We start from the raw sequence: 25,189 nt of genomic DNA, 5'->3' as shown, positions 1-25,189 counted from the left end.
GAAACTGCGTGCTGAGGGGTCCTGTCCTGGGTAGGTGTCATCTCCAGTCCCTGGCATGTTTTGTTAGGAGATGGTGATGCTTCCATCGTGCTGCAGGAGGGCATCTATTCCCCAGGAACTTCACTGCTAGAAGAAACAGCCTGTTAAGGGCTTCTTGCCCTCAAGGAGTGATACAGAAAGAGAAGGGCATCACAGTGATTTAAAACCACTGACTGTATCGTTTTGTAGTCCCAGGGGGCTGCAATGCTACAGTGTTCTGCTCTCTCTTATTTCTTCTAGTAAGTACTATGAGAAAGAAGCTCTCCTGATGGATCCTGTGGATGGACCAATTCTTGCATCTTTATTGGGTAACACTTTCCTCTTACCCTACTTCGATAGCTTGCTTGCCAAGCCTGTGTTCCCAGTTCTGTGATCTTGGGTGTGAAATACAGTTGTTTTCTAGGAAGAAAGACGTGATAGCCCTGGACAGGTAGCCCTGTGGAGCACTTAGAAAGACCGCATGATGCGCAGCTGCTGAGCAGCGCATAGAGATGGAGAGTTGCAAGGCTCAGCCTGGGGGTTTCCTTTTCTCGCGCAGACTCCAGTAATACTGACGGGCATAAACCAGGGCTGAGGCCCTGCGGTGCCGCAGTGCGGGGCTCTGAATGCACAGGCCGTGGGTTATCTGCTCGCTGCCAGGGCTGGCCGACCCCTCTCAATTCTTTGCTGCTGTTATACCGTGCAGCAATGTGTGCTGAGCCTGGTGCTTGCTGCCCGCCATCCTGCCTGCCCTGCCGAGAGGATCTGAGAGGTGACCACAGTCACCGAGGACTTCCTTACGTTTGCGATTTTTCTTCTCTGCGCAGTGGGGCCCTGTGCGCTGGAGTACACCAAGATGAAGACCGCCGACCACTTCTGGACAGACCCCTCAGCTGACGAGCTGGTTCAGAGGCACCGGATCCACAGCTCACACTGTCGCCAGGACTCACCCACCAAGCGCCCGGCGCTCTGCGTGAGTGTGGAGGGGACGGCCCCGCGCAGCGCTGCTCCCGGGCTCGAGGCTCCCTTTTGTTTGCAAAGGGCTGTGAAGCCCTCTGATGAGAGGAGGTACAAAAGCGCAGTTACTTCCCGGCCAGAATTGCGGGGAACGCGGGCCGTGGAGGCTGCAGGCGTGCTGGACCAACGCGGCACTGCATCGTGGGGTGTCTGCCCTTTGAGAACATCACGTATGAACAAAAAGCAAGGGCAGCTGAAATCTGCTTTGTTTATTGCAAACCAAGCAAGCTCCTGGAGCCTCTTTAAGTACAGAATCGAGCTTGGCCAGAGCCAGGAACCCTCTTAGAGGACACAGAGAGAAAGATTTCTAGTAGTGACTTTCTTAAATATGTGAGTGAGGAGGGAATGAGCTTCAAGAGAAGCTTTTTGAAAGCAAGAGGTGTCCGTGCTCACCTCATGTTTGTAGGTGGATCTCTTCCAGATTCAGAAAAGGCATTCGAGTGGCAGTATGGATGACCGGCCATCGCTGTCTGCCAGGGACTACGTGGAGTCGCTGCACCAGAATTCCCGAGCCACGCTCCTCTACGGCAAGAACAACGTCCTGGTGCAGCCGGTAAGTACCGGCCGGGGCATCTGGGCTTTAAAGAGCTGCTCTGCTCCACACCGGGTGGTTCTATCCCAAGTTGCTCTTTGATGGAATGCTCTTTGGAATGGGAGAGCTGTGCTTCTGTCTGAGCAGAAGCAGGCTCCTCTCCCTGCCCTCTCTCGACCAGAGGCCACAAAACACTGTCTCCTGTCCCTTCCTGCTTTCTGTAGTCAGATAAATGAAGTGCAGACTGCTTGGCTGGAGCTGTTAAGTTTGTCTCGGCCAGGCAGCTGCCCTCGGCCCTCTTCCAAGCTGGAGAGGTGTCCGGTTGTCTCTGCTGGGAGGTTTTTTGTGGGTTTCTCGCTGTTGGTGGGTGGATGGGCTCAAGGGCAGCAGGCAGGGCTGCGTCACGGTCCAGGACTGTGCTCCAGGGCACGGCTCAGCCTGGCGTAGCCTCAGGCGATGCTTCACACTCCTGGCATCTTCCAGGCTGATCCCACCAGCTCACTCTCTCCCTGCGTTTCTCTCCTCAAGCGAGACGACATGGAGGCAATCCCGGGATATCTGTCCCTTCACCAGACAGCCGACATCATGGCGCTGAAGTGGACTCCCAACCAGCTGATGAACGGCTCTGTGGGGGATCTGGACTACGAGAAGAGGTGACTGGCTCCGAGCGTGCCCTCAGAGGGGAGGCAAATGTTCCCTGGGTTCAGAGTTTGGGTCCGAGGCCGTCGGGGAGTTTTCCCACCGACTGCAGAGCAAAATAATCGTCACTGAGTCTGTAGCAGGGGAGAGGACGGGGAAGAGGCCTGAGGTGGTGGGAGAGGTGGGCTGCGGGAGCCGGCGTGAGACGCTGCCCGTCCCTGCTGGGATGGGTTCGGCAGGGGAACGGGAGGGTGCTTGTTCTGCAAGATGTACGTGGTTTCGTCTATTGCCCTCGGGGATTTCGTCAGGAGAATGCCCTCTCTACGCGCTACCCGGTGCTTTCAGGTTTATCGTGGTTATTTTAATCTGGGGAACTGAGGAGCTCATAAACAGGGGCCGCGTATCTGCAGAGAGGGGGGACGTGAGCGGTTCCCAGGTAATGGCACCCTGGTAACAGAGTTTCGGTGCAGTCCGCAGCTGGTCCTGCGGGCGGGTATTCAACGTCCCTTGGATTTAACGGAGTCCCTGGAGCGTGTTCCTCCACACCTGAAGTTTGCTTGGCAGGGGTCTTGCCATCCCTTTGCCTGGGATTGCCTTAGGGGCTGCTGGCATTTCTCTTGAGCGCTGCAGTCCTTTTAGCAAACTACAGAATCGTGCCAGGTCCCAGTTTGAGAAATGAAACAAAGCAAACAAAGTCCCTTCCCACCGGCAAATGCTCCAGGAAAGCTGGGGTGTTTGGGACACTGATTCTTTGACCTGGGGTAAAGATCTTCTTCAGCAAAACTTGTTCCCAGTTTTGTTTATTCTCAATTGCAGTTTTTTGGGGGTTTGTTTACCTGTGTTCTTTTCATCTCCCCTTTCTTCTTGGCCCCTGGGCCGTTCTGTTATGCCTGGTACCTTCCCCCTAAAATGCTATTTTCATCTCTACGCTACTTTTCTGAGTTCTTGACTTGGGCATCAGCCTAAGCTCTAAAACTTCCCAGTGTCAAGACGTGACCAAGGAAGAGAGGAGTGAGATGACAAAGTAAGTATGAACCTACAAGGAGTGACTCTTGCGCACCCTTTCCCGTCTTTAACTGCCTTTTTGACCCGTTATTTTAAGCGCTATTTTTGTAAAGTGACAGCTAATGCTGCTCAGATCTGGAAACTGCTTTGTTGCAAAGACGTAGGATGTTATTAAGTGCTCACAGAGCAGCGCTCTTGCTAGGCTCTCCGCAGAAATGAAACCCTGCATGAGGCCACGTGTCTCCTGGCAAGGTTCCTTCCCGGGTTCCTCCTGGCCTCCCTGTCCCGCCGCCCTGCCTGGTGACCAGCAGCTCTCCAGCGTTTCCTAGCTTTGCTCGGTCCCCTTGAGGTGCCTGCGCTGAGGGAGCGCGGTTCTCGGGCAGGAGCAGCTGGGACCAAATCTCTTTTCTGCTCTGAAAAACCCCACAGATTGCGAGGGTTTATGTCCTCCTCCCTGGGGGACAGGAGCAGAGCAGCCCTGCATGTTCCCTTGGGGCTCCGGAGCTACTCCTCCCAGGTTCCCGGGGTTCTCCCAGCACTGCAGCAGGATGGGGAGCCCTTTCCGGGGTGCCCGGGGGAGAGTGCTCAGCTCTGCCGGGCTCCGCGTCCCTCCCTCCCTGCAGTCGCCAGGATCCACGGGCACGTTGTCCGGGTCCGGGAGCGACGTGGGGGTAGAGAGCAGCTCGGGGCAGGGGGGCCTGGACTTGCCCTGACCGAGCTGTAGCGGCAGGGACAGTCAGTGGTTCTGGAGGGATGCTGGCGCTGAGTCAGGCTGGCTTCGTGGCAGTCGCACTGCTGCTGGGACCTCATCCTAGCTTCCCCGGGATAGCTGGAGGCAGGGCCTGGAGCTGATGTGAGCAGAAGCAGAGGCTCTTGCATCCCTGAAGCTCACAGCTTCCTCTCTTTCTCTGTTCCAGCGTGTACTGGGACTACGCCATGACTATTCGCCTGGAGGAGATCGTCTATCTGCACTGTCACCAGCATGGTAAGGCCAGGGAGGGGGCTGCTGGAGGGTGTTATCCCCTGACACTCGCTTCATCAGATCTTTGGGGAGTGCCTGTACGGGGATGGTTTGATTCAGCCCCAGAGAGATGCCCAGAGCTCTGGGTGGTCACCACTATGGAAGTGCTTCTAGGAAAGCTCTTTATACCAGCTCCTGGCTGCGGTGCTTGGCTGGGGAGAGCAGTGCTCTGAGGGTTTCAAGGGTGTGATCTCCCAGGGGAGCCTTCTCCAGGGCCCCAGACTTGGAATGGACTTGAAGAATCCAAACGAGGCAGAAAGTCTTTCTTTTCCGTACCAGAAGGACAATTCCCTGAGCTTTCTTGCCTGTCCTCTGCGTTTTTGACTGGTGATGTTTCCCTCATTCACGTACGTGTCTTCTCTCTGCTGTCACTCTTGCTAATAGTAGACAGCGGTGGAACGGTGGTCTTGGTGAGCCAGGATGGGATTCAGAGGCCCCCGCTGCGGTTCCCCAGAGGAGGGCACTTGCTGCAGTTCCTGTCCTGCCTGGAGAACGGCCTCCTGCCCCACGGGCAGCTGGATCCTCCGCTCTGGTCGCAGCGAGGAAAGGTAGGCACCCCAAAACCGGGCTTGTTCCTGAGCCCCTGGCACCGCGGGTTCTTGCCGGTGTTCCCTTGTGGAGTGTCCCAGAGCAGAGCTGATGGGGAGGACCCTCTGCCTGTCGTTAGTGGCTGCTGCATTTTAAACAAGCCCCCTCCCAAAACTAAGGAGGAAGGTGGGCTGGGAATATGGCAGCTTGGTTTAGCTCGTGGCCTTGACCGGCTGAACAGACCCTTCTGGGCAAATCAGAAGGGAGGTGGGGTGGGAGTGCTGGCCACAAGGTGGGCAGGTTTGGGTCTCGTGGACCTGGCCGTGCTGCGTCGATTATACATACCCTGTGCACAAACAGGGTTATGTATGTATTCAGCGTGTAATTGAAAGCTTAATCCAAAGGCTGTTGCAGAGCAGGGAGCATCATCCATGAGCAAAGCATCATCCATGAGCAAAGCATCATCCATGAGCAAAGCATCATCCATGAGCAAAGCATCATCTGGGCTGACAAAGCACCTGCTTTTGCGGGGCAGGAGTTCGGCAAGCGAGGCAGTGACCGCGCTGGCCTGCGTGGTCGAGCGTGGGGCGGCTTGTGAAGAGCAGGTTTTGTTCACCTAGGGCAAGGTGTTTCCCAAGCTGAGGAAGCGAAGTCCCCAGGGCTCTTCCGAGTCTGCGTCCGACAAGGAAGATGACGAAGCCACGGATTACGTTTTCAGGATAATCTACCCAGGGACGCAGTCTGAATTTGGTGAGTGCGTTGGCAGCGTGTTCCACAGGGTGTCTGAGCAGCCGGGGACCGGCCCCGACAGGCGCGCTGCAGTTCACGCCAGGAAATGGTTCCAGAGAAACGGGCTTTGCTTGTAACTGTGCTGCCTTTTATTCACCATGTATGGGTTGGGGCATTACTGTTTTGTTTTAACCTTTCATTTGCTGTCGAGTCCTTCGTTTCTGCAGCTGCACAACAAGCCATGACTACCTTAATGGCTGGAAAAAAAATTCTTGCACATAATTTTGGTAGTGAGGTCATGTTCCCTGGGGGTCGCTTTTCACCATCACAAACCTCCAGGGCTGATTCTTCTCTTGCTGTCACCATGCCGATCCGGCAAGCACTGCGTCCAATCCCACTACGTTCCTTCGGTGTTGCTTCTGCAGCGCGAAGGGGAGGTTACAGCACCCTCCTCTGTGTGCTGCCAGGCTTGACCCGTGTGTCTTCGCTCCCGAGCTCCCAGGGAAGGGAGAAGGTGCTGCTGGGTTCACCAAACCAGAAATCCCTCTTGCTGTCTGGTCGTGAATGATCTGAACAATGTGCTTGGCTGAATTAGTCATTCATTTGTCCTCGCTCTTCTGTGGGATACCAAGAATAATTTTTTGACCTCTGGGAACATCGTGATGACTTTATAAGGGGGAAAACCAAGAGTGTAATAGAAGGCTTGTGGAGTGTTTTTTTTTAAAAAGCTATGAAATTTGATCAAAAACTTGTTCCTGTATTTTTGAGGCTAGAAGAGGGCGATCACATCTCCTGTGACTCCTCCATAACATCGGTTAAGATTATACTTATTCTCCCTGCCTTTAGCTGACTAACACAATTCAGTGAGTCAGATGAAAATCTGACTGAGGCTAAAATAGCAGATAGAGATGCTCCTTTCTGTAGCTCCCTTTTGATCTCCCTCTTAAAATTCCATGCTAGGGGCCAAATTTTCTATGAAATGAATTGCTGCAATCTTCTGAGCTGGCATCATCAAAGACTGCACAGTTCCTGTGGACCTTCCCAGAGGGGGGTGCAACTGCATCAGTTCGTTCTTCTCTACAAATTCTTCCTTTCTCTGCTTTCATTTGTCCCCTTGTCCTCTCTCTGTGTCTCTAGTTACCATTAATGGTAATTTTCATCCGTTCCTTGTGTCTGTGATCTCCATCGCTGCTGAGAGAGGGAAGATCGCGAGGACTCCAGCTGCAAGCAAGATGGTGGTGATCCCCAAATGGTTTCTGAGTCTCCCCATCACGTCCCGACCTCCCCTTGCCGCTCCGGGGGCCACTCGGCATCAGTGTAATGCGGCTGTCGTTTGTGTCCGGTACTCCTGCTTGCCTGTGTTGTCACTTGACAATTCCCGCAGAGGTGTCCCCTGCCGCTGCCGACCGGCACTGACCCCTCAGCGTCTGCTCACTGGGAGGGACAGGGAGGAGGCTTTAATGGGAATGTTTTTCCCGTTTTTCTTGCCAGTATCAGTTATTCAATATCGCAAGCAGGGGGAGTCAGTGAGACCAAGGGGGAGTGAGGAAGCCCTCTCCCAGCTGGAAGAGGGAATTTCTACCACGATTTAATTTCCAAAGAGGAGTAAATAGGATTATTCTTCATTAATCTTTGTCTGCATCCCACAGTTCCCCTTCATCATGACGGCCTTTTCATAGGGAGGCCCCAGACCGAAGGGCAGGGGCTGTTCAGCGTGGGGACAGCTCAGGGCTGCGCGCTCCCCGTGCACGGGCTCTGCGCCGGGCCGGCACCTGAGCAGGATCCCAGGCCGTTGCAAGAGCGCTTCTGAGTTTAAGCAGGGATTTAGCAAGTGACAACATGAAGAGCTACTTGTTCCTGCTGTTCCTCTCAACTTCTTTGTCAAAGTCTTTATCTCCTGTGATTTGGATGCTCCCGTCTTTCCCTGAATCTTGCATGGGGTCCTAATGTTTGAGAGGCGGGGGCTTTTCCCTCCCAGTGACCCACTCTTCCTGGGACAGCGGTTGATTTGGATCATGTTTCTTCTCATCTGTGTGACAGTGTGGTGCAGCCCCTTCTCTCGGGTCTCTCTGGGGTGGGTGTTTTTCTGCCTTGGTCGGCACTCAGCGGTTTAAGATTGTCTTGCTGAAGGCGCTGTAGTTAATTAGCAGATGGTTCTCGCGCTCTCTCATCAATGCTCTTTGTTTCCTTTCCTTTCTCCTGAGCTCACCGGTGCTGTCGCTACCCGGTGTGGGTCCCACCCGGTTGCTGGAGTCTCCTTGGGAAGAGCGCGGGGTGCTGCGTTTGCTAATCACAGCTCTCCTCCCTGACCTCCCGCGGCTCACCTGACCCCGGGGCAGTGCCGGACAGTGCTGATGCTCCTCTCCCTGCCCTCTTACAGTGCCCCAGGACCTGATGGACACGCCGGGTGCTGGCCTTCCTCCCATGTGGCAGCCCAGCACCCGCAAGTCCTCCTGCTCCTCCTGCTCTCAGAGCGGCTCCTCTGATGGTGGGCCGTCCAACGGCTGCAGCCACGAAAGGTACGACGGCTCTGCCGCGCGTGCTGTGAGAAATACAAGTAAAGCGAAGCAAGGGTGGCGGGTGAAAGCCCAGCTGGACGGCTGCAGTAGAGCATGGTGCAAGCGGTGTCTCCAGCCTCGCGCTCGGCTCGGTTGTCCAGGGACGGTTTGCAGGTGCCCGTGGGACGTGTCCAGGCTGAAGTGAGGCTTGTCCCCCTCATTGGGACATCTCGGCTGCTCTGTGGCCGTGTCCTGGCAGCAAGAATTGCTGCTCCCAAGCTGAGCAGAGGGATGCACCTCTGGGAGCAAAGCTGGAAAAGTGGGATCAAGGCAGGGGCTGAGGGCGTGCATGGGAGCGCTTCCTCTCCTCACGTCCGATATGTTTTTATTGGCAGAGCTCCGCTGAAGCTCCTGTGTGACAATATGAAGTACCAGATCCTCTCCCGGGCCTTCTACGGCTGTGAGTACTTGTCACGTCCGTGATGCCTTGAGATGTGTGACGGCCAAGGGATAAGGTCCCGGGCTCCGGGCTAGCGGTGGTGCTGAGGGCACTGGGACCAGTCTGTTGCATGCAGGGCCCTGGGTACGCATGCTCAGGATTGGGAACAAACATTTGAACCCTGGCCCTCAGACTTCAGCCCGTGCTGGTGGTACGAGATGATGAGCTGCTGACGTGTCCCAGCACGGCTGAATGTTTGCTTCTGCCTGCCGCAGGGCTGGCCTATTGCAGACACCTCTCCACGGTGCGAACCCACCTATCTGCGCTGGTTAACCACAACATCGTGTCTCCTGACGTGCCCTGCAACGCCAGCTCGGGGCTGACTGTGGATGTATGGCAGAGATACCTGCAGGACAGCACGGTAGGGCCGTGGCACTTGGGACACGTGGGCTTGGGACGTCCAGGGCAGCGTCACTTCAGCGGTTGTAGCATGGGGAGGTAGAGCACTTTGAGAAGTCAGACAGGCTGCACAGAGCCCGGGGCTCCTAATCCTCCACGTGTGGAAGGCAGGGAACGAAGGCTGCTCTCCGTCACGTGCCGCTGTTCAGAGCCTGCCGGCCCCAGCGCCTGTCACCCCCAGCACCGTGCTCTTGAGGGGGGTCCCAGCAGGGCTGTTACAGCCGGAGAGCCCCGACCGGTGCCCCGGTCCTGACGTGCTGCCGGCGCTCAGAGGCACAGCGGTGACCCTGAGTGACTTTGGCTGTGGTGAGCCAGTGTTTCCCAAAACGCCCGCCCGCAGGGGCCTCTGGCTCTGCTTACACCCGAGCAGAGATCTGAGGTTATCTGCGATGAATGGGCAGCGAGTTTGCGGTGGTCGGTGCCTGGGCGCTGCAAGGCGGCAGGGCCGGGCGGTGGGCCGTGCTCCTGGCTGGGTCTGTGCGCTGACTCGGAGCTCTTCCCGCAGAGTTACGAGGACCAGGAGCTGCTGCGGCTGATCTATTACGGCGGGATCCAGCACGAGATCAGGAAGGCTGTCTGGCCCTTCCTTTTGGGCCATTACCACTTTGGGATGACGGAGGCAGAAAGGAAGGAGGTTGGTGTGGCTGCGCAGCCCGGTGTATTGCGTTGGTGTGCCCTGGCTGTTTCGCAGCGTGAAGTGTCTGTATGCCAGAGCCCACCCTGTGAACCCGCTGGGCGTTGTGTCCCCTTTGTACTGCGGCTGGTGGGAGAAAGGCTCAGATAAGCGGGAATTGATAGGACCGAGCTCAACGCTCCCCTGTGCAGCTCCTGGTTGCTTATGTTCAGTGCCCTTGTGCAGCTCTGGAAGGCAGGAGGGAGGTGGATGATCATTTTTCCATCCTAATTGTTGCAAGGGTTTGTGGGTGAGGCTCTGGCTGGCACCGTGCAGGAGATGGGTGACTTTAGCCATAGTTAATGCAAGCGTGCACTTGTCTGCGCAGGGCTCTTTGGGGGATGGAGGAGGCGCTGGCTTCTGGGCTGTTCCGAGGCATCTGTCCAAAGACCCTCTGTCTCTAAACGCTGCAGGCTGACGACCAGATCCGCACTTGCTACGAGCACACCATGGCGGAGTGGCTGGGCTGCGAGGCCATCGTCCGGCAGCGGGAGAAGGAGTCGCACGCAGCAGCTCTGGCCAAGTGCTCCTCCGGGGCCAGTCTGGATTCCCACATTCAGAGGATGATGCACAGGGACTCGACGATCAGCAATGAGGTGAGGGTGCGGGGGCTTGCGGAGGGCTGTGCCCGCCCGCGCTCCTGTTGGCCTCTGCTACGGGGAGGGATGGAGACACAGTTCTTGCTCACCCTCCTTCCCTGATCTCTGCGCCTCGTTGCTCCCTGTAATCCATGCAAGTTAGAGCTGGAGCTTTCTTGCCTGTTTTCTTTCATCCGCTCTTCCAGAGCGTTTAGCGGCAGGAGTGTGCATCTCCTGCGGTACGAGCCCAGCTTCCATGTTCTGCGGTACTGCGCTGACCGAGAGGTTTTGGTCTGCAGCCCGAGTGACATATCGGGGGTCTAACAGATTTGGTTTGGTTCTCGCGGCCGCAGCAGCACTGAGCAGCTCTGCATCCGTCACCCTGGGCAGGGGTGCTGGGCACAGGGGGCCTGAAAGCCGGGGGCAGCAGGGAGAGGGCAGGGGTCCTGGCAGAGGGCAGCGGGTCAGCCAGCAGCCCAGGACTCGTTTGTGGAGCCGCGTCTCCGAATCCAGACACTCACCAGTCCTGCGAAACGTTCCTTGTGGGTATTTCTGGAGAATGAGATATCGGTTACCCGGTTTGCACTCCTGGTGCACATCAGGATTAGCTCCATGGGAGTCAGTGCGGGAGGGAGGGAGGGAGGAAGACCATGTTTCTGGCCCTGGGGGGCTGTGAAACAGGTCAGTGGGCTGCTGGACTCCCTCCTTCCATCAGCCGCTCAGCACAGAGGGAGCCTGGGCCGCTGCCTGTGGGCGAGGAGTGGGGGTGAAGGAGCCTGCGGGGCTCGGGGCAGCCTCGGTCACCGTGCCGTCGTGGGACGGAGCTGGGCCCCGGTGCCATGGGACCGGCTTAGAGCAGTGTGGTGAGGAGTTAGATCCACGGCCCAAACCCAAGGGGGTGGAGGGAAAAGCCTGCAAAAGGAAAGGCAGTCCTGGGAACAGTCCAGGGAGTGTTTCCGCGTGGGTTTTGTCCTTGGAGGAGAACAGCCCGGCACGGCAGAGCAAGCGGTGCTGGGTTATCTGACCTCGCGCTGCCGCACCAGGGGCAAGCGGAGGCCAAGCCGAAACGGGCCCGGTAAGCGCAGTGCCGGAGACTTCATTTGGTTTCCTCTAGGGAGTTTGTGTGGATGCTTTTGGAAAGAGACGAGCTGAGCCCCAGCCGTGCCCGTGCGTGTACAGGGAGGCAGAGATGCGGGGAGGGCAAGGCCAAGCCAGGCTCTGCGGGCAAGAGCTGGCTGACCCAGCTCTCCGGGGGATGAGCAGCGTGGTCCGCGTTGCTGAAGCCCCGGGAATCATTCCCGTCCCAGCAGCATCTCCGCGGTGGTGGTTCTTTTGTATCCACGTCTGCCTGCTGTGGGAACGTGCGCTCGGAGGGGAGCCGGCAGAGGTGATACGTGCAGAGGTTCACCCCTTTCCCGCCTCGGCCTGAAGTTTCCTGTTAGAAAACTCTCCCATGGTAATGGAGGAAAACTGTCGCCCTTCCTCTCTCCATCAGAGCCCTGCCCAGCAAACACCCACAATACTAGGGTGGGGACAACTCCTGCTGCCGCTCTGAAAGTGCCGTGTTTCCTTAAAACCCTATTGTTTGTGTGTGGCGTCATCGCAGTGCTCTCCGCATCCCGACTGGCGTGCAGTGTCAGCGGCCGCAGGCTCCCTCCTGGCGCAGGGAGGACGCGCTGCTAAGCCGAGGCTGGTTGCTCGCGGGGAATCCAGGAGGCAGAGCACTGGACTGATTGTTGCAGAGCCCCACGCGTCCTTCTGTGCTTCAGCTGGACGCCAGAAAAGGGTGCTGTTGGCTTCTAGAGAGGCTGCCTCGACCGAGTCTGGCTTGAAACGTCAATATTTGTCCTTTAAGAAAAGGGAAAAACATTAATGTGCTTGGAGGGATTGTTTTATAGCCTGTGACTTCATCGTTTATGTAAACTGAGATGGGGTGAATCTCATTGCTGCCAAATTAGGACAGAGATTTGTAGAAATTTGCACTCCAGGGAGACAGCGTGACCTCTCTGAAGGCCAGAAGAAAGCAGTTTCTTTCAGACCCAAACAGGCAGTGTTTGAACAACTGGATTGGCCTGGGACTTTGTTCTTTGTCATCTTCTCCAGCAATAAATGTCCGTGGCGGGCCAAGGCAGGGTGCTGCGCCGTGTGACAAATCTGCACGGCAGAGGTGACGTGATGTGAATGTCTTTCATGGGTCCAATACGAGAATTCATTGGATGCATTTTCTGCTTGTTCTTTAGACAGATGTGCCCACCTCTGGTAGCGTGGCTTGAGCCTCCCCCCGCTCCAGACACCACGCTCTTTGCCTCTTCACTGGCCTTTTTGTTCTCTCTTGCAGTCTTCGCAGAGCTGCAGTTCTGGCCGACAGAATCACGCCCGGCTGCAGAGCGACTCCAGCTCCAGCACGCAGGTGAGCGGCCGTGCTTTGTCCTCCCTTGCTCGTTCAGACACCGGCCACCCGACAGCGTTATGGCGCTCTGCCCCGGCGCGGGCTGCTCGCTAGTTAATAACCATGGTGATTGCTGGCAAACAGAACCGGTAGCTGGAGGAGGTAGGTGACTCACAAACCTGCCTCTGGAGCCGCTAAGGTCAGACCTGCGCGCTGCTCGGCCGTGTTGAATATTCACCAGCCTGCTCTGCCCGGGCTCGAAGGACCAACCCCCATGTGGCCTTCACACTTGAGGGCTCTTGGCTGCTCCGTATGTTAGTAACCATGTGTTTAACCAACCTGTTTATGTGACATTCTGCCCAATATATTACGCCGAGTAAAGCGCAGCCCTTTGGAGCAGGGGCTGTGGGCTCCGAGTTGTGCCAATGAGCAAGCACTGACCTGCCAGGTCCAGGCAGGGGAGAACCTAAAGGCTGAGGACTCTGCCCAGAAATTCCTCCAAGAGTCCGGTTAAAATGGGGACAGAGAGCTAGATGCTCAGGCTGAAGTTCTCTCACTTTAGCAAAGATGTGGAGCCACAGCCAGGCACAGCGCTAGTAAGTTAAAATGCCTTCGAGTCCTCCAAGCTTTCTTCCACTGGTTGCTTGCACGAGCCCTGCACGTCTAGAGCAGATCTTCCTCCCTTCCTGCTGTTGGGAACATGGGCATTATCTCCCCAAGAGCTGCATTCAGCAGTTTAACTGCTCTCGGGGAGATAATGCCCACGTTCCCAACAGTTTTCCGAATGCAGGGTGTTTGCTCGCTCTCACGTGGCTTCCCTGCTCGTGCCTTGCAGGTGTTTGAATCTGTTGATGAAGTGGAACAGGCTGAAGCAGATGCTCAGCTGGAGGATGGCAAACAAAGCAAGATCCCCAACGGGACGGTTCCCAATGGCACGTGTTCCCCTGATTCTGGCCACCCCTCTTCCCAGAACTTCTCCATCGCGTCAGGATTCTCGGAGCGCAGCTTCAGCAATGAGGACAGCACCCTGGAAACCAACAAATCCTCGGCCAGCTCTCAGGGAAAGGCCGGGGGGTCCGACGTGCCAGCCCCACAGGACCCGGATAGTGCCCGGCAGCAGGAGAAGCTGCAGGGTCAAGACAGCCTGGAAGGTGAATTTCCCACTGGTGGAAGCGTGGACTTTGTTCCCGTGGGTGAGAGCTCGGCAGGGGTCCTGCGTGATCGTGACGCTGTGGCCCTGACTGTGGTAGAGAGCTGGGCAGACAGCGAAGCTGAAAAGCAGAGCTTGGTGGAGAGCGAGGATAACCTCTCCGAGGAGCCGGAGATGGAGAGTTTGTACCCGCAGCTGGATTCTCTGGCTGTAGCTGATCTGGCCAACAGCGAAGCGTCTGCTGTCTCCTCGACGGGTGTCACCTACTCTGTAAGTAGGCGCTTGTTTGCCAAGTGGGTTCCTTCCTGGGCATCTCGCTGTTTGCCTGCGCTAATCCTGCAGTTGTGTGTACAGCGGCTCTCCGCCTTCCACCCAAACTCTGCCCTCTCGCTCCGTTGCCCTTGCACCTTTCTTTTTGGTTTTTATTTGAGAACAAAATCAACTTTGCTTTTGTTTTGGGCAGCCAGAGCTACTGGACATGTACACGGTGAACCTGCACCGCATTGAGAAGGACGTGCAGCGGTGCGACCGCAACTACTGGTACTTCACCCCTGCCAACCTGGAGAAACTCCGCAACATCATGTGCAGGTGGGAGCCGGGGGGTGAGGGTGGGGGTCTGCCAGCGCCCCCCCACGACGGGAGCGGGTTCCTGGCGCTTGGTTTCCCTGAATTCACCTTGAGGCCGGAGCCTCAGACTTTGTTCTTTTACTGAGTTTCGCCTCCCTGAGTTCCTCCCCCAAATCCCCTCGTCATCCCAGAACTGGGGCCGCAGCTCCGGGGACCTCCCGGCTCCCAGAGCGAGGAGTCCGACCGTCCTGCCTTGTGCCGCGTCTGGGTGCTTGCCCAAAGCAGAGGGCTCCGCGGGGCTGCCCGGGCGCGCTGCCTCGTGCTCTGAACCCAGCACAGCCCACCCGCTCTCTGCAGTGTGTCTGGACACTGTTTTAACGAGGATCAGCCCGCAGAGCTGTAGTGCTAATGAGGAAATGCCTGAAGCGACCGAGCGGTTAGTGCCTGCCCGGGAGACAGCAGTACCTGGGTGCGTTTCTGCTTCTCTTTGCTTAGTCCCTGTGACTAAGAAGTTGCTGTGTGACATTCACTGACTTCAAACCAGCTCCAGCTCAGCAGCTTCAGCGGCAGCAAAGGCCAAAATATTATTACTCATCTTGCAAATATGAGGAGAAGCTGCTGTTTCATTAGAGCTGTCACTTTATCTGACAGCCGGGGTTGGAGATCTCTGCTGAGTTAAGACCTACAATACAGCAGACTTTGGAAAACTAGTGGGCAGGATGGAAAAGATTGTTCCCTTGTGCCAGCAGCAGATCTGAGTCCTTTCTGAACACATTTTGACTTGCTACTAAATATGGGAAGATATCTCTGCAGGGCTGGTTGCTTGCTAGGACACTGGGTCCAGGGAGGCGAAGCAGGCAATATCGTGCAGAGCGAGCCGAGAGGATGAGAGATAAATTAACAAATTCTATCAGTCTCTGCCCTTTGTCCAACCACCCCACCTCGCTGTGCTTTTTGATTTTTACTTTTCCCACCGTTGATTTCCGTGCAATGGCCATGGCAGAACCCTGGATCAACACCCCGCCATGGCCATGGCCGGGTGTTGATCCGGGGTTGTGCCGTGCGTGACTTCCCTGAAAGTCACAATCATTTACCAGCTGTAGAGGACACAGAGCACAGAATTAACAGGTCTGATTTGCCCTGCCTGCCGCCGTGCGTTGGTGGCAACACATAGCGTCCCAGGAGTGGAGGCAGGGCACGGGCAAGGCACGGGAAGAGCTCACGGGCCACCTTTCCCGCTCTCTCACACAGCTACATCTGGCAGCACATTGAGATTGGCTACGTGCAGGGGATGTGTGACCTGCTGGCCCCTCTCCTGGTCATCCTGGATGACGGTGAGTGCGTGGCTCTGCTCCGCTTTCCCTCGGTGGGAGCGGACGGGGGGGATCTGCCGGGCTGGTGGTGCACGGGGAGGGTCCCGCGCTCGGAGGTGCAGAGCAGCTGGTGGCAGGACCCCGTTTGTCCTTGGTGCTGTCTGACTCCCAGGAACCCAACCTGGGCGCAGCGTGCACTTTTTGCAGCGTGAGTTGTCTTTCCGAGGCTGGTCCCTGCTGCGTGTCCCTGACTGTGCGTGTGGAGCGGCGAGGGATGTTCCCGCTGCGGGCGGGTGGTGCGGGGCGCTGATGCGGGTGCGGATGCAGCCGAGCAGTGACTGTCTGTCCTCCCTGCGCAGAGGCTCTGGCTTTCAGCTGTTTCACCGAGCTGATGAAGAGGATGAATCAGAACTTCCCCCACGGGGGAGCCATGGACACCCACTTTGCCAACATGAGATCTCTGATCCAGGTAGGGGGGTCCCGGCACTGGGACGGCAGCCTCTCAAACCAGAGAGCTGTTCTTGGGACGGGGGGTCTCGGAGGGGCTGAGAGGAGTTTTCAGTGGTGGGAAGCAGGAGGGGGAGCTGTAAAGGCAGCCTGGGAGTAACGTGCACCGGGATTGCAAAGGAGGAGAAGCTGCGTGGAAGATGTTGTGGTGCGGCAGGCGAGCAGTGGGAATGGAGGAAGGCAGAGGAGTGCCTGGTGCCTCTGGTGTGCGCTGAGGAGTTCCCTTTTGCTTTTCTTGGCAGATCCTGGACTCTGAGCTCTTCGAGCTGATGCACCAGAATGGTGATTACACCCATTTCTACTTCTGCTACCGATGGTTTCTCCTGGACTTCAAGAGAGGTGTGTGCTGGGAGGGAGGCAGTTGAGACCAGCAGGCGGGGAGGAGAGGCGAGCTCTGCCGTGCCTCCACGCTTCTCTGTACGCTCTGCAGCTTCAGTTGTCTCAACTTCACGTTTTACCGTGTGTTCCTGTTTTGCTTTTCCCTGGTAGACTTGTGGCTGACTTTTCTGTCCAGGTACAGAACCTGCTTTTCCAGAGCCGCTGGTGAGCCTCCGCCGGGTTTGTGTCCTGACGCCTGTGCCACCCGCTGCAGGCCAGAATATCTGTCTCTACCGATGACTGACTTATTGCTTCCAACTGGAACAGGTTCTTGCGGGAAGAAACCACCCAGCGTGTCTTCCCAGTGCTGCTGTGAACTCTCTGAGTCAGGATGAGTGTAAACCCGTGGCTGGTGTAGTAACTGCTGGGCTTTTTCCTCTGTTAACAGAGCTGGTGTATGATGACGTGTTCGCCGTCTGGGAGACCATCTGGGCGGCTGCACACGTTTCCTCGGCACACTATGTGCTCTTCATAGCCCTGGCTTTGGTGGAAATGTACCGGGACATAATCTTGGAGAACAACATGGATTTTACAGACATCATCAAGTTTTTCAACGGTACAGCTTGTGTTCTGTTGGGCCGAATTTGCTGCAGCTGCTGAGATGGAGGCAGCACATGTCTGTCCCACTATAGATAGTCGTATCTGGGCTATACTGGTAAATGTTTAAAACAAACAGAGCAGTGTATGGCTGTGCCATGCTGGTGCTTGGAAGACGATGGTAAAGACAGCCCTTGTCCCTGAGCAGTCAGGCTCCGAGGGGGTCAGGCGGTGCCTGGGGAAGCCATCCTTGGCACCAGCCCACCTTGCCGTGCTCAAAGGGAGCTGTAGGTCGTGCTTCCTGCTGGCTGTAGTCACCCGGAGATGAGGTGGCTAACGATGGCTCTTCAGACTCGGGTGTCTCTGCCAGGGAGGGTGCTTGGGGACTTGGGCAGGAATTTGCAGCCTCAGCTCCTGCCTGGAGCTCGGCTGAGAAGCAGAGAGCCGTGAGGCTGGGGGGAGCCCTCGGGACACCGGGCTGCTCAGGTCTAAGCTCTTTGTGGGTCCTTCTGCCTCTGTTCCAGAAATGGCTGAGCGGCACAACACCAAGCAGATCCTGAAGCTGGCTCGGGACCTTGTCTATAAAGTCCAGACTCTGATCGAGAACAAATGAAGGACGTGGGGAAGACGAGGCGTCCAGACCAAGAGCCGGGACTCCCCCTCAATGCTTCCTCCCCTTCTCCTTTTTGTCCAAGTGCCACACCTGCGGAAATAAGGTAGTTGGATGCGTGCTGCTGTCTGAACTGGAAGTACCCTTAGCTCTCAAGTGCTGTGTTCAGTGTTAGGTCCAGGGGCCCCGGCTCAGATCTTCGCAGCCTTCTTCAGTGACTTAACCAAAGATCTGTACGATTGCATTTTATCGCTAAGGACTTGCTTCGGAAGCAAGACCCAGGCAGTCGCTTCCTTGCCTTGCTGCAGCACGTGTGGTTACCACCACCGCTGCCGAGGCAGTTGCCAGCGTCCCAGGTCAGAGCTCGGGCTCTGGGAGAGCAGAGCTGCCAGCCCTCCTCGGGGCCAACTTGGGCTCCGCAGCCTTTGTTGCAAGGAAATAAAGCTGCTTCCTTGGACAGCCGTCAGCTGTGGCACGGGGAAGCCAGCCAGCCCTGCGAGCCTGGGCAAGGCAGGGATGCCGCGAGTACTCGGCTTCTTACTAACACGATGAGGTTCTGCCAGTAACAGAGAGGGACTTTGATCACAGAAATTCCTCTTCTTTTGATCTTGTCCCTTGATGCATAGCATCCCCTTTAGTATTTTTGTAGGGCTCTGTTCTCTCCCTGGGATTTTTACATTGTTTGTTACTACACTATCTGAGCACACAAGAGCTTCGGCTCTGGGTGGATTTTCAGAAGAGCTCCAAATTCAGCATTGGGTTTTTCTTTCAAAGTCCAGCCTCTGTAACGCTCTCTGAACACTGGAAAATCTGGCCCTAACCTCCTCTGGGAACTCTAGACTTGAGGTTTTCTTACCTGCCTTACTCTAGCTGCTTGCGTTAGGGGTCTGGTCTCCCTGTGGTTCCCCTGCAGCCCCTGTCAGGGGAGAGCTCCTCGGAAGGCAAGTCAGAGCTCCCGACGTCGGCGACGGTCCTGACTTTCCCTCCGAAGGCGCCCGTCTCTTCCTCTGTTAGTGAAAAGACCAGCTGCTCAAAGCTAGACAGTGCAAACAATCCCCTTGGTGCCTGCGGGTTTTCTGTGCGCTTCTGGGGCTGGCTGCAAAGCCCCCTAAGTCTGCTGAAAGTCTCCAGTTAAGTCTCGGTGGGCTTCTTTCGCGAAGAGGCAAATAGCCCAAGGTCCCTGAGTGGTCTTTGCTTTTTGGAAGATGCACTTCTGTGGCCCCTTGCCCTGCAGTGTGGCTCTCCAGCGCTGCAGCCCCCGGAGCACGCCGCACGAAGTGCCTCTCCAGCACTACGGGCGCGAGAGCTGAGCCGCCGCGCCACGCGAAGGCTGCGCTACGGAGGGTTTGGATTCATTTTTCAACTCAGGTAAAAACCATAAAGGATAAAGGAGAGGCGTAGGTTGTTGGTAGGTCTAGTTCAGCCAGGGAGGGCTTTGTCCTGTCCGCAGCAGACTGCCGTGAACGTGTGCTTTCAGCAGCAGGGAAGGTGCTGGCTTGTAGCTCTCTCTAAGGGTACTTTCTCTCAAGTTTTGCTGCAAAAATTTGTGTTCCCCCTCCATGCGATGTGTGACGTGCGTGCGCTCTCCTCCTCCCCTCTGCAAGATAAGGCCCTGCTCTTCTCTTGCTGTCGGAGCGCTGCTCACCAGAAGGGAAAAGGGGCCCTTCCCTTCCTCCGTGTGGAACATCTGTCTGTGCTGTGTTTTGTATTTCCCTGTGGCGTGTGTCAGATGTCGCTTGCAGAAAAAAAAAAAAAAAAGAGACAGATGTAAATCTGCAGAAGAGAAAACTGCTGCTTCGGAAAAGTTCTGCAGAGTGTGGCGAAGCGATTCGCGGTTTCTGAGCAAATCGGCCGGTCTTTCCGCAGTACCGGGAGACGGAGGCTGCAGCTAGAAACGCGGGGGAACAGCAGGGCGTGCTGAACCCCTTAGGGAAGAGCACTGCAGCGGGGGGGAGAGCGATGGGCAGCCTTTCTCTTCTCATAATAGCAACAAGCAGCTGTGTACCAACAATCTAGGGAATTCTTTGAAGCAGTTTTCTGCAGTAAATGTCCACAGAGTGCTCGGTCTGCAGTAGCACAGGAAACAAAGGCGTTTGAGCTTCAGATCTGCCAGTTCACGTACGAATCTCTCGTCTTTCCACAAAGCAGAGCGGGAAGCTCCTGCCCTCCCTCCCAGCCTGCTCCTGTTCCCTCTAGGACAGGTACTGGTCTGCCTGCGTCACCCAGGGGGGAAGCGCTCTGCCCTCCCCTTTCTGAGGGACAACAACCAATAGGTCACCTTTAAATACGGTCTCGTCAAGCAACATCGCTGACACTTTACCTTTCACGCTTCTGTTTTTCTTTTCTTGGCTTTGAAACAAAAACGGCCAAGAAATTCTGCACAATATTTGCTGTCTGCATCAACTGAGAGTGTCTTTGGGCCGCTCAATAGCAGTGTTTTTTGAATAACTTCTGGGGGAAAACAGTATTTATTTATTGATTGTACATTACTGTGTGTCCTTGTATACTGAAGTATGTGAGTGTGCATTGTTATGCAAATGGAGATATATCTTTTCAATGTTCTTTACAATATCTTGTAAATGTTTACCAGAAAATTGTGTCTATATATACTATATATATATATATACAGTATAGAGAGAAAATACGTGAATTAAGTGGGTTATTTTTTGAGGGGGGGAGAAGAAATCTTTTGCTTCGAAGAACTGGTGGTTTCTCTAGCACCTATTCCATGATGTGCCAATCCGTCACTGTCCCCGTACTGGGAGAGTTGTTCTGGTACGGCAGCAGGTAGCTCAGAGCAGAACCACCATCGCCCCACTTTGGCTCGATTTTAATTCTGACTTAAAATCTGGGAAAGAATTAAAAAAAAAAAAAAAAAAAAAAAGAAGGAAAAAATAAAACTAAAAAGAAAGCTTTGTTCCAGCTCTGGTGCTGAGTAGAGCCCGCGGGAGCAGACCTCTGCCCGAGCTGTGCAGGCTGTCCTGTCCGCCCCAGGTAAGAACAGTCGCAGGGTTGAGGCTTGGGGCGGGTTGCAAAGAAGTTGGGATAGTCCAAAGAACATGGTATGTCAGGCTAGGTTTAAACTGGGACTAAAGGCATTCTCCTTTAGTCTGATCACAGCGTTTGTTAGGAAGGGATACGAGACAACCTGTGCAGAGCGGCTGCGGAGCCCATCCGCTCTCCTAGCGCCCGTCCCCACTGGCTCTGCTGAAGGCAGCGTGTCCCATCGCTGTTCTGCTCCAACTTTGCAAAGTCAGCAAAAGCTATCTGCTCCCGAATGCTCCGTGAGAACTCGAGTCTGACCTCGGGGGTCCGGCTTTGTGTTCCCACGCGGATGTGAGACAGAAGACGTGAGCGGTTTACGGGTCCTGCAGCGGTGGAGGGTGCTGCTCCGTGGCTGCCCGCCCTGCCAGACCCTGGCCGTGGCTGCGGGAGGCCAGGAACAGGCTCTGGTGGTCCCTGTGCTCTGCCCTTCCACGGCCCCTGTCCACGCACGGTCCCACCTCGGTTTTGAGCGTCTCGCCAGCAGTCGCAGTGGGTCGCTGTTCCTTGCTGGCCTCTCGGGGCCGCGCTGTCCGACGGCAGGTTTGTGTGCTTGTGGAGACCCGTGGCGAGGCAACGCCGGGGGTCTGGGGCTCGAGATCTATTGGAGGGTTAAAAGCTGCTAAAATTTAAGGAAAGGTTTTTGTTACCCAGCTGGTCGTAGGCCTTTTCCTGCCTCAGCCCCTCCTGCCTGGCCGCCCCTCGGTTAGATTGCCCCTCGGTAAAAGCGTTATTTAGGGTTTCTGACAGCGTGAATCCCCGTGGCCCTGCGGGGCGGCACAGATCTCCCGGCTGCGCAGCCGGAGGATTGCCTGTTTACCACGGAGGGAGAAGCCCGTCGCAGGGGAATGCTTGCCCATATACAGTAATCTCGTCAGGCTCCTCGGGGGAGAGGAATGTCTCATCCCAGCAGCTCCGTGCGGCTGAAATCCACCCTGTGCAACGGCGCTACAAGCCGGGGACTATCTTTAGCCTTTTGCTCGGGGGGACCAGGGCCTGGAGCTGCTGCGTCCTTCCCGCCGGGCGCAGCGAGGTTTGCGTCCCGCTCGCCCCTGGCCGGCGTTCTCTGCTCCGCGTCGCTGCAGAGCGGAGCCCGAGTGCAGGACGGACTCCGCGGGCTGAGCCGTGCAACGCACGTTGCACCCGCGCTGAGCCGCCGCAGAAGCGTGGGGTTTTGGCGTTATCTTTTGTTCGAGCTGCTCAGCTCGCAGATGCTCTCGGTATGTTTAAATACAGTGAATGTTTGTGTCCTGGCCCCGAGTTCCCCCGAGGGAGTTACTAATGGGTTCTCTTTCTGCATTTGAGCTTTCTACTGCTGCGACCTGCCAAATAACTCCTGGTACCCATCTCTTTTAGTGTTACTCATGTAAACGCTTTAGAAGTTGTCTTTGTTCCTAAATGCGTGATTTTTTTAAAGGAGTTTTTCTCTTACTGTGGTGAGTCTCTGAATTGCTTTGCTATTAACGTTTTCCATGAAGAGTGAGAGGGTTTTCTGCCTGGGAACTTCTTGCTGCCACCCTGTTCTGCCCTCATCCAGCCTCTTACGTTCTGAACATCCCTTAAGATATCCAAACCCACCTCTTATTGTACCTAGAGCCAGCAGTGGAAGTGCAGGTGTCTGCAGCCATTGTCACTGGTGAGTAAAAAACAGATCAAGAGAAGTGACTATTCTTGATGCGGTAGCCTGGAATCGCAGTTCTGCCGGGAACCCATCCGTGGGCAAGCTGAGCCCATCCCAAAATCCCACCTTGGAGACACATGCCTTGTGGCCAAGAACAATTTATGGGATGAGATTCTTCTTATTCTTCTTTATTTGCTTACTTATTTTAATCTGGCTGGGTAGTTTTCCTTTCTTTCCCCACTTACTTTGAGCAGCTGGCTAATTCTCCGCACTGGGAGCCACTGTGGCAAACAGTCCTCAAAACCAGGTATGGGACCAATTTCAGGATTCTCATCACGTAAGTTTGCTTTTAGAAATATCCTGTACTATGTTAAATTGCTGCTCTCCCTGTGGCATTGCTGTTCAGGCAGTGGTAGCCTCCGAGCCCATTCGGGGCCAAAGTGATTGTCATTTCATCAAAACATCTGTCAAATATTTTTCACTCCGTTCGGGAATTTTCACGAGTACCGAGCAGTTCTGGGCACGTTTTCAGCATTTTACTATCGCGTGAGCACAAACTGATAGCGAAAGAGCACAACTCACAGATGAAGTGACAATTTTCTACCACTATGGAAGGGTTGTAACTCTCACCAGAACCAGTTTTCACAAATTCTTATAAAAGTTTTCAGATGCCCTGAAGTAGATAAAATGCCACTTACTGTTGCCTGCTATTTCAGGCACTCCAGTGGTCTTCACTCAAGGTCATTGTCCTCGCTGCCTGCCCTGAAGTAAACGCATATTGCTAAGGGACCCGAAGTCTTTGTGGTCCCCGGCGACGCTCACCGCGTTCCTGGTTTATGGCGGCAGCATGGGCCAAGGTTAAGGTTGTGTCGGTGCCATAGCCGTGTGTTTCTGCAGCTTGGAGTGCTTGGATTTCTTCTAAACTTTGTCCGAACCCTGAATTTTCCGGAGAATGTACGTTGTTGGAATAGCCATAGCGGTCTTTTAATGTGTGTCTAATTTTAGATTAGTGATTAGCATATTCAACCTTAAATTCTCATCCAGTAGTTTAATAACTTCCTATTTAAAATTGATTTTGCACATGGAGACTGAGCAGGGAGCCCAAAGACGGAGCTGCAGGTGCCAACCTCTGGTCCGTGGCTGGCTGCACACGAGGGGCCGGCCCCGCACACGCAGCCGTGCCCGGAGCAGGCAGGTTGTGTCCCACCAGACGGGTCCGCCGGGGCTCTCGGATCTCCCGCAGAAAGTCCCCGCTTCCCTCTACCCGGGAGAGCAGCCCTCGGCGGTGGTGAGAGCCAGGGGAGCTGGCACGTGGCGGGGACGGGCATGGAGTGCTGCCGCAGCGAGGTGGCTGGGAGGAAGGGCGCTTGTCGTCAGCTTTTTTGTAAGGGGTTATTTATTTTATTTTTTTTAATAAATCAATGCTAAAATTTAAACTATGCACAAGATCTCCAAAAGTACAAGGTAGTTTTCAGAATCAGTGTGGCTTCACTGCTAGGGAAGATAAAGAACTGAAAATCCTCATACTGGATCCTGAGATACTAAAAATTGCATTTTTATGACTACGTAAGATGATCTACTTAAATTCTCAGAAATTCAGTCTCTTCTTGGAGAGTAATTCCCAGGAGCCAGGGAAGGAGAAAGCTGTTTTTCACAAACAGAATTATCGAACACTTGTGTTGACAATCCACCTCGGCTGTACCCTTAGACCCGTGATTGTCACTCCCCAGCGCGAAGGTGTGTTCTGGAGAGCGTGGCGGGGCGCGCGGGTGACGCTGGGCTGTCACCCTGCTACAGCCCTCGTGGAGATGACAGGTACCATCCCGGGCACCGTGGGACAAGGGATTACCTCGCAACAGCAGGGTTATGAATGTATCTGATGGACTGGCATTAGACTTTTATGTTGCCCTACACTGAATTGCTGCTTTTCTATGTTGGGTGCCATTTTGGTCTCTGGGAGTCGCTCTATCTGAGCTTAATGAGCACTATAGCTTTTAATATATTTGTAGAAGTGCTGCTAATGTTCTTAGATTATTTGAATTCCACACTGTGGTATAATATCTGTTTTATATTATTTTATCCATGCTTTTGGTTTTTATGTAAACTGTTCCTTATTGTTGTTCAGAAAGGAAAATTAAAGCTCTATTCTCTATGGTTAATGTATTTTCAAATCAGTAAAACCCTGGTTGTTCTTTACGGCTCCGCGGTCCCTGATAAGACGGCAACGATGGAGTACCCCAAAAAGGCAGCGCCTTTCAGAAATGCTGCGTCCGAGAGCACCAGGGGTGACTCTGCTGCACCCAAAAATGCTTTTGTCTCTGGGGGAATTACTCCCCTCCAGGCATCGCTGCCGTCACAGCGTTCAGCACTGTAAACCCGCTGTGGTTGTCCTGCGGCTCCCGTGTCCCGGTTCCACCTTGCTGGTGCTGCTGCGTGGTTGCAGCTGCGGTCGCAGCTCGGCTCCGGGCTCGCTGTGCGTCTGCAGGGAGCCGCCGAGCCCGGGTGGATGCGTCCTGCCTGGCAGGGCTGAGGCTCCTGGGTCCCGGGGCAGAACTTCTCCTACCGATATCGTCTGGGTGTTCTTCACAGGACTTCTGCTTCCCTCCTCAGAACCCCTGCTCCTTCCCGCTAGAAAACCTGCTACTAATTTGCAATGAGCACTCAGCGCCATGGTGAAATAACCGGGCCTGAAGCCGCTTTGGTCTGGAAAAAGCTCCTCTCGTTTCTGAGCGCGTGTCGGTAAAGGCTCGCCGGTGCCGTTAATGAAAGTCATTCTAATGGAGTTAATCTGCACCAAGCTATTTCTGTGCTCGCTGAGCTGCTGGCAAGGAATTTTTCAAGGAATGAACCGTTGCGTGGCCTCGGATCTTCTCGAGCAGACGCTTTCCCTTGCCCTCCTCCCGCTTCAGCACGCCTGGACTCACTTTTATTCTCTGGAA

The 25,189-nt window shown here is 55.2% G+C and overlaps 1 protein-coding gene across 7 annotated transcripts in view; it reads left to right on the top strand.

Moving 5' to 3' along the window:
* The window catches only part of SGSM1 (small G protein signaling modulator 1), a 47,305-nt gene extending 22,901 nt beyond the window's left edge, over window positions 1–24,404 (top strand). Inside the window, exons 6-27 of one of the 7 annotated variants that reach the window (XM_075769367.1) lie at window positions 280–347; window positions 846–991; window positions 1,457–1,588; window positions 2,096–2,220; window positions 3,168–3,230; window positions 4,129–4,196; window positions 4,620–4,780; window positions 5,381–5,510; window positions 6,627–6,806; window positions 7,870–8,008; window positions 8,383–8,447; window positions 8,702–8,847; window positions 9,391–9,519; window positions 9,972–10,154; window positions 12,475–12,546; window positions 13,361–13,945; window positions 14,139–14,263; window positions 15,494–15,576; window positions 15,915–16,024; window positions 16,305–16,401; window positions 16,829–16,996; window positions 17,502–18,780. In XM_075769367.1, the coding sequence (XP_075625482.1) occupies window positions 280–347; window positions 846–991; window positions 1,457–1,588; window positions 2,096–2,220; window positions 3,168–3,230; window positions 4,129–4,196; window positions 4,620–4,780; window positions 5,381–5,510; window positions 6,627–6,806; window positions 7,870–8,008; window positions 8,383–8,447; window positions 8,702–8,847; window positions 9,391–9,519; window positions 9,972–10,154; window positions 12,475–12,546; window positions 13,361–13,945; window positions 14,139–14,263; window positions 15,494–15,576; window positions 15,915–16,024; window positions 16,305–16,401; window positions 16,829–16,996; window positions 17,502–17,590 (3,064 nt within the window). In that variant the 3' untranslated portion in view covers window positions 17,591–18,780. Of the gene's footprint in view, window positions 1–279; window positions 348–845; window positions 992–1,456; window positions 1,589–2,095; window positions 2,221–3,167; window positions 3,231–4,128; window positions 4,197–4,616; window positions 4,781–5,380; window positions 5,511–6,626; window positions 6,807–7,869; window positions 8,009–8,382; window positions 8,448–8,701; window positions 8,848–9,390; window positions 9,520–9,971; window positions 10,155–12,474; window positions 12,547–13,360; window positions 13,946–14,138; window positions 14,264–15,493; window positions 15,577–15,914; window positions 16,025–16,304; window positions 16,402–16,828; window positions 16,997–17,501 lie in introns of all 7 variants that reach the window. The other 6 variants (XM_075769366.1, XM_075769370.1, XM_075769369.1 and 3 more) reach the window with 6 other exon arrangements.
* The last annotated feature ends 785 nt before the right edge of the window (window positions 24,405–25,189 follow it).

The sequence above is a fragment of the Balearica regulorum genome, chromosome 17 (assembly GCF_011004875.1).
Source record: "Balearica regulorum gibbericeps isolate bBalReg1 chromosome 17, bBalReg1.pri, whole genome shotgun sequence".
Lineage (NCBI taxonomy): Eukaryota > Metazoa > Chordata > Aves > Gruiformes > Gruidae > Balearica > Balearica regulorum.
The sequence above is the reverse complement of the archived record's forward strand: the minus strand, read 5'-3'. Positions and strand labels throughout refer to the sequence as shown.